General features: G+C 27.4%; 1 protein-coding gene across 1 annotated transcript in view; it reads left to right on the top strand.

Moving 5' to 3' along the window:
• The first annotated feature begins 1876 nt into the window (after positions 1-1876).
• LOC107442359 (ras-related protein Rab-22A-like) overlaps positions 1877-12364 on the top strand; it is a 47714-nt gene continuing 37226 nt past the window's right edge. The window contains exon 1 of the mRNA XM_016055909.3: positions 1877-2047. Within this exon, the coding sequence (XP_015911395.1) occupies positions 2014-2047 (34 nt within the window). The 5' untranslated portion in view covers positions 1877-2013. The remainder of the gene's footprint in view (positions 2048-12364) is intronic.

Genomic DNA, 12364 nt, shown 5'->3' with positions numbered 1-12364 from the left:
GATAATTTTTCTAATTAATTTCAATGATTAACCCATATTTCTCTATTAATTTATTGATATTCTCTACTAAAAAATTGCCGAAATATTTCTTTGTTGTTGCTTAATTCTGGACTACTTAATAATAATAAAGGATAACTAAATTACGTGAATACAATTAATAATAAGTATAACATTAATGCTAAGTTACATCTCAAAGTAATAATTTTGGAAAACAACTCTATTTCTTTACTGGTTAAAAATATCTACAAATCCTTTATTCTTAAATGGCTTACAGTGATTCCCCTAATAGTGAGGTAAAAAAATTACCATTTTTTAAAATAAAAAAAAAAGCGAGAATTAAACTGATGCAAATTAATATTAAATGTTCTATTAAATATATTTATATCTCAATGCAATAAGTTTCATAGAAAAAACTCCTATTTTTCTACTAATTTATTTAGTTAAAATATCCCTTAAATAAGTGTCGTATTTTTTAAGCCATTTACAAGTATTTTCCTAAGTGAGAAAAACATTTTGCGATAGTTTAAAATTTGCGCACTTAATAATAATAAGAGGGAATTAAATTGATGCAAATTAACATTAAATATTTAATTAAAAATATTTATATATCTGTACAGTACATATTAGGAAAAATATCCACATTTCTCTATTAATTTATTTAATTAAAAAATACCTCAAATAATCTTCTATGTTTAAGTCGATTACAAGAATTTCCCTAATGGAGAAAAATCATTTTTTGATCATTTAAAGTTTGAGGAACTGAATAATAATAAAGGAGCATTAAATTGATGCAAATTAGTTAAAAACTATTTATATCTCAGAACAGTAAGCGTTATGAAAAAAAAGACACATTTCTCTATCAATTTATTTTATTAAAAAATCCAGCAAATATACTTTTTTTAAGACATTTACGAGTATCTATCTCTAAAATTATGAAAAAAATTGCGATCATATCAAATCTGGGGAGCTAAAAGAGAATTAAACTGATGCAAATTAATTACAAAATGTTTATATCACAGAACAATAAACATTATGGAAAAAAACGCACTTTTCTCTATTTATTTATTCAATTAAAAAATACCCCAGATAATCTTCTCTTTTTAAGTCGTTTACAAGTATTTCAATAATATTTAAAAAAAAAAAAAAATGCGATCATTTAAAATCTGGGGAACTAAGGGAGAATTAAACTGATGCAAATTAATTAAAAAATATTTATGTCTCAGAACTATAAAGATAATGAAAAAAAACAACACATTTCTCTACAAATTNGTATGTCAATAATATTTTTAAGAAAAAAATGCGATGATTTAAAATCTGGAGAATTAAACTGATGCAAATTAATTAAAAAATATTTATGTCTCAGAACTATAAAGATAATGAAAAAAAATCCACATTTCTATGCAAATTTATTTAATTAAAATGATCGTTCAAATAATCGTTTTTTTTTTTAAAAAGTCGTTTACAGGTAAATCTACAGTGTAAAACATTTTGCGATTGTTTAAATTCTAACCATTTAAAATCTCATTACTCAAATAACCATGACTAGGTAAAAGATTCAAACAATAAAACATATTCAACGGTGTTACACAAAGCATGAAATCAGAGAAGAATTCGATTTTCACCTTATTGAGAAAAAAGAAGAAGCCCTAATTACACTTATAAATCGCGCCCGATATGCGAAAACAATTGTGTGTTGTTCACGGCCAAGGGAAGATAGTTTTTATGAGGAATGTTTTTCATCGCGAAACAACATATCACTGCCAAAGAGATAACAACATCTTGTTGAGACATTGGTTGAAAAGTACTAGGCTATTTGCTACGTCATATTACTACTGGACGTGATGTCAGATTGTGTTTTCTTTCAGTGGTTTCCATTTAATTGGGAATGTAATTCAAGGTGGTGAACGTATATATTGTTTCTCCAGTTTCAGAGCGGAATGGATAAAAGCGCATCTTTTAGGGGATGAAATATTACTTGAAAACATAATTCTATACTGAAGAGAACAATTAAAAATGTTAGCCAAAGTGTGTTTAGTTGGCCCGAAAGGTGAGTTACGAAAAATTTTATTGCATTTATTTTATTTTTATATTATTTTGCATGTAAAAAATATTTTATTTTGTTATTTTTTTCGGATAAATAGACCGGTCTAATATTCGGAGAGATAATTTTTTAGCCACCGAATTTCGGATAGAATTTTTTATTTTTAAAAAAATTAAATTTAATAAAATAATTAGTTTTTAAATTTAAAATATTATTTTATTGATTTCTTTATGAGCTTTTCAGATCAAAAGATTTTTTTTCTTTCCAAAATAAATAAATAAAACCTAACGTTTTTCTATTAACTTTTCTTATTATTTCTTGATAAAAGTCAGCGTTGTTCTTTAGTTCTCTTATAGAAAATAATGAACTTAGTTGTATTTAAAACTAGGATTGCGATTCTTTTACGTGTTTCTAACATTAGTTTCATTTAGAGAATACAGCATAGTGTCACATTTTTAAACATAATTAATATTTTTGATGAACAAAGCTAATCAGGTATAGTAAATTTTATTAGATATATTAAAAAGATATTTTTTATTTTTTTAAATTATTATCTAATTGATTTTGAGATAAAATAGTTTTTCTTTTCCAAAGGATCTAAACTTTTTATAATCAGTTTTTGATTAATATCAGTATTAATTTATTTTAGAAAATCTTGAACTTTATGGCTTATGAAAATTATAATTTCTTAAAATTGTACAAGATCTTTTCTAAGGATTTCATTTCTAAGGATTTCATATCATATTATTCAAAAGTAATTTATATTTTTGAAGAATAATAAGTTTTTTTTTCTTATTAATTAGGATTTTTTGGCATCACAAATTTTTTTCTATTATATTATAGTGTTATTTTTTTCTTAAATTTTCTAAATCCTTCAGCTTCAATATAGTAAACTCACTAAGTAAACTCACAATATAGTAAGCTCACTAACTCTATTTTTTATCAGTTTTTATAAGTTATAAAAAATAATAACAATAATTAATATTTTAAAATTTAATCATTTACTTTAAAATTTAACCTTTTTACTTTAAATGCTTTGAACATTTACAAATTTACATGAATTGATTGATTTTCACCTGTATAATTATGTTTTTAAAATTTTCTTAATAAGTAAGTTATTAGCGAATTTATCGGGTATTGACGTTTAGATTCTGTTACTTTAAATTGTAATTATAGTTTTGTGGCTGTTAAGCTATTTATTGCTTACAAAAACACTGAAGTACATTAATTAAAAGCTTATATTTTGATGAAAAAATAAAAATAAACAATTCGCGGATTTTGGTTCAGTTGTAATTATTTCTCTAATTTTTTTTTAATGCAAAACATTATTTATTTTTTTAAATACAAAGCATTTTTTGTACCGATAGTAAAGAAAATAAGCTGAAATAGTACTATAATTACCAAATGGGGAAAATATTTGTTCGTTACTTCATTTTTTATTGTTTTTTTAAACCTTAAAATAATTATATCTTTTGAAACAGGCATTTTTACTAAACATTTAAAGAATCTAGAATATGCATGTAACTCTAAATTTCGAAAGGTATACTTTTCCTTAAATACCTCCAAAACATTTACAAACCAATTAATTTATCCCAGTGTCACAATCCAACTATTTTAAGAACAAAAGTTTTGTAAAGTGTTACTCTGATTTCTCATGGCATTTACGCTACGCGATTTGGAAAATAAAAGTGGGAATTTAAGTTGTCATTTTTGTTTTGTTTTTTTAAACCTTAAAATAATTATATCTTTTGAAACAGACAATTTTACTAAACATTTAAAGAATCTAGAATATGTATGCAACTCTAAATTTCAAAAGGTATACTTTTCCTTAAATACCTCCAAAACATTTACAAACCAATTAATTTATCACAGTGTCACAATCCAACTATTTTAAGAACAAAAGTTTTGTAAAGTGTTACTCTGATTTCTCATGGCATTTACGCTACGCGATTTGGAAAATAAAAGTGGGAATTTTCAATAAGTTGTCATTGATGTTTTTATTCGAGGCTTACATGCTAAAGAGTAATTTAATACCTACGCTTTATTTTAATGACGTTTGGAATAAATGGTGTATCAATTCATTTTTATAACCAAGGAATATAATTCCATGTTAGATATTTTATTTATAAAATGTTCATCAATATATAGTTGTAGAATAATATTAAATGATTTTTGAGAACTACTAGAATTAGAATCTGTTTTCTGAACTTTTTCGATCATCTGTATTAATGCATTACACATCTTTTTAGCTTTAATTTAAGAGGATGCAGAAAATATTTTGGATATTTTATTTGTGAGTTAAGTTATTACAGTAGAAACCTCAAAATCATTTAATTTGCCGAAAATTATCAACATAAATAAACTAATGTCCACAAATTAAGGAGTAGCTTGTTATCTGAGCCAAATTTGAATATAGTACATTTGAACACAGACATTGAACATCGAAAGAACACTGATAAAAAGTGTATCCAATCTACCAGAATACGGTAAAATTTACCTTGTTTTTGGCTCTATGGGAACATCAAGAAGCTCGATTTGGAAATGATTTTCTTAAAATCAACAATGTTTTTATAATATGTGATAAAATTTGGTAATTTTATCATGATACCTTAGAGCATGGCACAAGGACCATTTATTTGATTAAATTTACTTTTCAGTTTGTATTTGCTGCTAAATGCGCGGTAATGAGAGCTGTAATTTTGAAAACCAGAATTCCGGGTAAATCGTTACCATATGAACGGAAAAATTACCAAATGAATGATTTAAACAGCGTATATTTTGGTTTTATTTACCAAAGTTATATTTTTTTTTTATTTACCAGAAATGTAATTACCATACAGTAAGGTATTTTCACCATAATTTATTCTCCGTGTGGAAATTAGGTGAAAACCTACACTAAACAGTTCATTATTGAATGCGACACAGAAATTTGCATAAATTTAAACACTAATATGATTTTTAAAAAAAAAAATACTGACTTGGCAGAATTGTTCCTTTAAAAAGAAAACAGTACAAAACATTTTTATGCAGAAAATTGACATAGAAGTATTGCAAAAATGTGTTCTAGTAAGGAATGTGTCAATTTCAAATTTAGACATTGAGTACCTTTTGTTCCACGCATGCAGCAACCCTAAAGGATGACTCGAAAGGGAAACCTCTCTGATAAGGAAGTCTTAAATTCTCAATCGGATTCAGGTCTGGAGATCTGATTGGCCAATCGATGAGGTAAATATCTTCACATTCCTGAAAATTCTCGACATAATGATGTCCATGTAGCCGTTCCCTGTCGCTCTGAAACGAAGTCAGAACCAACTGAAATCCAAAAATAGCAAACATAGGGCTCCAAGAGCAGATTTTACTTCCATAATGGCCGATTTCTCGGACATCGGCGGCCAGATAGGTCACCCATTGGTTGATTATATAAATGGAGAGAGCCAGTAATCTTTTATCTACCCTTGGATATCCAAGAATTCGATCTTTAAGGAAGCGAAATAGCCAAAATGATAGCATGAACTCCCACGACTTTGAGAGATGCTCTATTAATGATATTTGCATAAATATGTACCTTGGAACTCTATGTTTGTCATTTCAGAGAATCTGTTGGTTAATCAATTTAAATTAATGACAACGTGCGGCAACATAGATCTTATTAGTTTGAGAATTATCCTGCATGGGAAGATATTCATCGGGTGGATTCACCAGTCAGATCTCCAGATTTGAATCCGATAGAGAATGATTTAAAATACCTTATTAGGTAAGTTGCTGCTTTTAGTCCTCTATCATGGTTGTTGTATGAGTAATACCGCGTCTGGTTTTCGTACTCCTTTTCGGTGTTCGACAACTTAATTGACAACATGCATAGTCGATGCTATTCATGCAATGGAGCTAAAAGTGGACACAAACTTATTTTTGTGATGTTTTTACGACAATTTTCTCTATAAAACTGTGATGTTTTGCTTTCTTCGAGAAGGTACTTTTCTTTCCATTTTTTGTTGAAAATCATATTTAAGTTTATGCAAATTTTTATGTCATTTTCAATAAAAAAAATGTGCATATTTTCTCCAAATATCTTGTTTCTATATTCATTCATTTTCAAAAAAGACACAGAAAACAGGTTGTACTTTAACTTTTGGAGGTCAATGCATGTCAACTAGGTTTAAGAAAGCAAGGACTTTTGTGTTTGGGAAACGTTATGAATAATATATGACAGGAATATACAACGAAAAGTAAGAGTAAGTTGATTGTAAGAGTTAACCAATTTTATAAAGAGAATAGCGGTTATATCTGCCATACATCAAAATTTTTAAATTGCGTAATTCACGATTTCTTAGCATTATCTAAATATAAAAATAATTAACTAATAAATTAACTAACAAAGGGAAGAAAACTCGGAAAGTAAGGAAGAATATATTCTCACATTGCAAAAATTGCACCCAAAATTGCTTCCAGTATCTGAACTGTATTGAATTTTAACTCAGATGACGATACTTCAACCATGATTTTTCAACATTAAAACATTTAATTGCATGGAAAAAAAATATCAGGTAGAATTACCGTATTAGAATGGCAATGAAATTCAGGTAGAAAATACCCTCAATTCTGGTAATAAAACCGAAATATACGGTATTTAAACCATTCATTTGATAATTTTTCTTTTGAATGGTAACGGTTTACTGAAAATTCTGATTTTCAAAACTATGGTTTTTATTACCACACATTTAGTAAAAAATACACAACTGAAAATTACATTTAACTGAACAAATAGTTTTTATGCCATGCTCGAGGCATCATGAAAAAATTACGAAACAACACCTAATGATAAAATATGGTAATTAAATCATATTTTACTTTTAATTTTAGAAAAATCATCATCAAAGCGCTTTGGTAAAAACTTCCGTGCTTTTGGTTGTTCTTATAGAGTCAGAAACATTTTACCACATTCTGGTAGTTTTGACCATCTTTTTTTCAGCGTGGAGTTACTTCATATCGGAATATAGTTTATTCTATGCTAAAAATATAGACTTTATCCTTTAACTTTATTTTACTCTCATTTTTCGATAAATTATACTGCAAAAAAAATCCTGACAAATGACTGTAAAAAGTACAAGTGCCAAAGTACAAAGTACATGGTGCCATTATTTTTCACCACAAAATCCATATTTACTAAAAAGTTTTATGGAACAAAAAAAAATCTCTGTTATAAGAAAATTGAAAATCTGGCACCCATGAGTGCCGGTAGTCTTTACCGTAATTTTTCAGGAATTTTTTTTCAATGTATATGTTAGTCAAAATTGAAGTTTTTTCTTGATTTTTGCACATGAATCTGTTTTTTTCTGTTGTAATTGGGTGAATATAAAAATCACAGCTGAACTTGAAAATCATCGCTACTTAGAAATGTTAAAAAAGATTAAATTAAAAATATTTGATAAAAAATTTGATAATTTATGCAAAAAAGCATAAAAAATAAGTCAAAAACTTTATTTGCTACTAACACATATACAAATATACAAGCATCAGAAAATTTCTAATTTATTTATATCCTCTACTTTTACATTTAATCATTTTAGATCCCCTTGTATATTCTAAAAACTTTCAAATTTCAGTACTTTTCGAATTAATTTTAAAGTATAAATTTACGTGTAATTTATTTATTACTCACAATTTTATTTTACGCATTTAATTAATTAGTTTTTAGCTCTTTTAGGATAAAAATTTATTATCCTGCAGTTACAAAATGTTTTATGCTGATATAAACGAAAAAATTTCGTATTTAATCACTTCAGTAATCACCTCATTAATCCCTTTGGTAGTAACGGAGTTTCAAAAGCAATTAGTTTATCGCTAGGTTGACGTCGTACTCAGAATCTTTTAAGTTACTTGCATCTTTCTGTTTCAAGAACTCTGAAGTATTTATTAGTTTTGTAAAGCTGGTAATCCAACAAAATGCGTGCTAAGTAGAAATGAATTGCAAAACAGAGGGAATTTGTTCCTTCTAACACCTGAATAATCTTAGTAAAAGGTCAATCATCTGAAGGCTAACATGAGATAAAAAAAAAGAACGCTCTTGAACCACTCAGTTGCAAGGTAAAACTCATCTTCTTAAAAAGTATCATGTTACATATAAATAAAAGGATATACACTTATCCATTAATACTTAGAAGGAAGATACTGGAAGCAAATTGAATCGTATTGACCAAAAGTATATCACAGGCAGATTAGATGTAATATTTTTTTTTGCCTAGTATGATTCAATTCTTACCTACTTTGCTATCAATATTTGTTATTTTATAGTTTTAAAAATGTGATCAATTTTGTTTTGTGCACGTTAAAAAGTATAATTGCAGGCTAAGAAGGCAAATACTGTAGGAAATTTTCTTCAGTAAAGAGTGAACTAAATAAATAAAAGAAAGTTCGAAAAAAGAGGGCGCTAAATTAAATTGCCTTTTGAAACATGTATAGTGCTAAAGTCTATGCCTATTTCTATTTTTTTTAAAATTACTTTTTCTTCTTTTTTTCTGCCCGCAATTTAAAAAAAACACAAATGCAAATATTTTAAAATATGCATTAAATATTGTGCTGTGTTGAAAATATAAGGCTCTTTTACAGGCAAATAATTTTCATTTCATTACTTATTGTGATCAAACTATATTAACAATATTCTGGTCACTGACATTTTCAAACCACTGTATTTCTAAGTAAATTTAACCAAATAAATTTTTTTAAGGAAAGATCTAAGGTATAATTATAATAAAATTACCAAATTTTACCACATTTATCAAGTTTTATCACATTTTATAAATCAATATATTTAATTTTGCCAAAATCATAATCTAAGCTCTTCAGTAGAAACTACCGAGCTTTTTGGTGCTCCCATAGAGCCAGAAGCCCAGTAAATTTTGCCATATTCCGGTAATTTTGATCCTAATTTTTTTTTTCTCAGAGAAAAAACAGTGTTTTAAAAAAAATCGCCTAATCTGGATTGTTTAAATTGAGATAAAAACATAACTTTTTTACTATTTGAACGAAAACAAGCAGCATTTTTTAAGTAATAAAAATCAATATATATATTCTGACAATTTTTGTATCCCGCAGCCCACAAAATATTTTTTTAATACAAATATCATCATAAACAAAATTAAATTCAAGCATTTTATTTTTTTATACTAAAAATTATAAATAAGCAAACAAAAGAAAATGTCGACGAGATTACGTATTGGGTCTCTCCATGTTGATGCAGAATTTCGTTTTATTTAATCAAATTTTTCTCAAGTTTGCGAGATATTTATTTTATTGAAAATTAGCACTTTCAAAATTTTCAAACGGCATACATTTTGTACAGAATAAAATTTTCGAATTATTTGATAAAATCTACCTAACATCTTGAAATTATTAATTAGTACAACTCCACCTTTTTTTTATTATTAGTACGGCTCAAATATTAGTTTCGATTCTTACAAAGTGATAACTAATTAGTAATAACTAATAATCCTTAAATCAGTAATAATTGCTCGACCAAATTTTAATTTTTTTGTTTAAAACTGAGAAATTTATAAAGGATGCTTAAGGCAATTCGAGCTAAATCATATAACATTGACAAGTAATTTAGACAAAAAAACTTATTTTATAGCTTGAACATATTTTGAGACTTTTCATATAGAGTTTTTTAATTTGCATCAATCGTAATTTTATATAATTTTATTATAAATTTCATAGTTAGAAAAAACAAAATATGTCTCTAAGCTGCTAGGTTTTTTTAGTTGCTATTTTTTGTCTTTAAAAAAAGTGAATTGTAAAGTAATGTGTTTTGTTGAATTCAGTTTTAACTTTTTTTTTGTTTCATAACTGTCAATGACTATTTTGCATAAAATTTTTAAGCATAAATTTTTATTAGGAAAATTTGCCTTTTTTTTTAAGCAATTCTTTTACTTTTACTGATGCATTTTTCATTTAATGTAATAGCTTCGGAAGACTCAAGATTATTTATTTATAAAACTATGTTTAAGTAAATTTGCAATTTATTTTTAATTCATGACCTATGCATCTTAATTCATTCAGTTTTTGTTTATGACTTTTACTTCTTGCAATTTAGAAGGTAAATGACGTAATTTTTAATTTTTTTATTACCTTTAAATTGCTTTAACTGAAATTTACATTTACGGTAATAAATCAAGTAAAAACTTGACAGAATTACACGGTGCTGATAGAAAATGCATTTATCAATGTCTTTAAAATAAAATTAATCCCTTTAAAGAGTATTAAATGATTGAAATCTTATTATAGAAACAAGGTATCAAATCTAGAACTTACAACTCGCGAAGCGTGTTGAACCATGACAATCGATCAAACTTGATGCAACCTTTATATGGAGTCAAGTTTAGCTATAATGGTGCAAATTAATCCATCTTGAACTTGATTACTCGATACTATTGTTGATTTGAATGGAAATACATTTTCATTGTAACAAAATAGCACAGTATTGGTTCTAATTATCGATTTTATGGCTCAACAATGAAATAATTTTTCTGAGAATGTGTACTATCCCAACATGTGATATTTTATTTTATATTTTATAACCGTCGTTGAATATCCGATCCAATTTTATGGGTTTACGGCTACTAATGTTCAACTCCGTATCCTTGTAATTTTGAACCTAATCCAGAAGACAAGGGAACTCCTGGATCGAGTATTGAGCGAAATTTGCCTTCGTGGAGGACTTTTTGATAGAGCTAACCCGCATTTGCGTTACATGGAGAGGAAGACCACGAGAACCTCCTACGGTTAGCCTGACGTCAAGGGGACTCTAACCCATGATCCGTGTACTACAGAGGATATTTCTTGTCAGCATTGTGGTCGGTGCAAGACGGATGCGGAATTCGTATCGATTAGGGTTCGAACCCGGTTCGCCGCATCGGAAGGCGAATGCTCTATCCCCTGAGCCATCGCAGCTCAACATGTGATATTATATATAACACAGGGAAATTTTTTTTGTGTGCTAGATATTAGATACTTTCGTATCGCTGATTTCAAATCTGCAATCGGTTTCTCCTTTCACGCAGCATTTTTTTTATTATTTTGTTTTAGTATTTATTCATTTACTTTTTTTTAAACTTTTTTTATAAAATGACATTTTCAGTATATTTTTTGTTGAAATGTGCAAGTTTAAAAATGCTATATATAACAGGAGGTCTCATAAATGTTGCGACATACTTCCAGGGGAGTTTTGACACATCATCAAGATTTAAATTGCATTTTAACCTATGTCCGGGAATGCTGTCTTACGCGGCTAGGGGCAATTCCCTGTTATGACCCGTACAGAAGCACAATACGAAACAGTTTATAATAGGAAAGCGCCCCTATCAGCGTATGACATTTCCGGGCATGGGCTCCTATGCAATTTTAATTCTGATGATGTACTCCCCTTGAAGTTTGTTGTAACATTTGCGTGATTCCTTGTTCTAATATAACGTTCTTAAACTCGAACATTTCGACAAAAAATAAACTAAAAATTTCATTTAACAAAAATTTGTAGCTTTAAGAGCAAAACTAATTTCATAATTGAAATCCCCACGTCTAAATTAAGCAAAACCAAATATTTGCATAAATACAACAAAAAATTTGTTCCCCAGTGTAATTGTTTACTTTCTTTGCTAGAATCTGTTTACGTGTATGGCTCCATATGTAGAAACTGGAAAAAGGTTATTCTTTTTAATAAGCTTTTATGTTTAAAATTTCTCCTTTGTTTAAAGATTCTTTTGTGTTTTGAAGACCTTCCTTTTTCGATTATTTAAGAGAAGACGAAGAAAATCTTTTAAATGCCGGTCAACGACTTTAACAAACAGTTCTAAATTGCTCCGTCTACAAATACAAGGTTGTTAGAACTTTTTGTTATGATTTACATTAAAATATTTTCATGTAATATTTTAATAAATTTGATTTGTTTGAGTTTCCCTCATATTATAGAGTTTTAATGTGACTAGTAATAACAAGAAAATGTTTGAATTTGAATTTGTATGTCTTAAAAGTTGTTTATCAGATCTGAAACATAATACGTTTAAAATTATTATAATCTCGTTGATACTAATAATATTTTATTTCTATTTAATGAAAAAGTCAGTTTTATCGTATTCGTAATAATGCATCTCAGCAATAAGCTCTTTCCTTTTTCTACAGTTTCATGATGATTAGTTAACACTATCATTTTTATCTATTTCAAATTATTTTTTGAAACTCTTCAATTGAATTTTTTGACGATTGCGATTTTGACGACGATTTTGAAACTCTAAGAGAAATAAACAAAAATTAATGATTTGCAACAAAGAGTTT

Source organism: Parasteatoda tepidariorum, chromosome X1 (assembly GCF_043381705.1).
Source record: "Parasteatoda tepidariorum isolate YZ-2023 chromosome X1, CAS_Ptep_4.0, whole genome shotgun sequence".
NCBI lineage: Eukaryota > Metazoa > Arthropoda > Arachnida > Araneae > Theridiidae > Parasteatoda > Parasteatoda tepidariorum.
The sequence above is the reverse complement of the archived record's forward strand: the minus strand, read 5'-3'. Positions and strand labels throughout refer to the sequence as shown.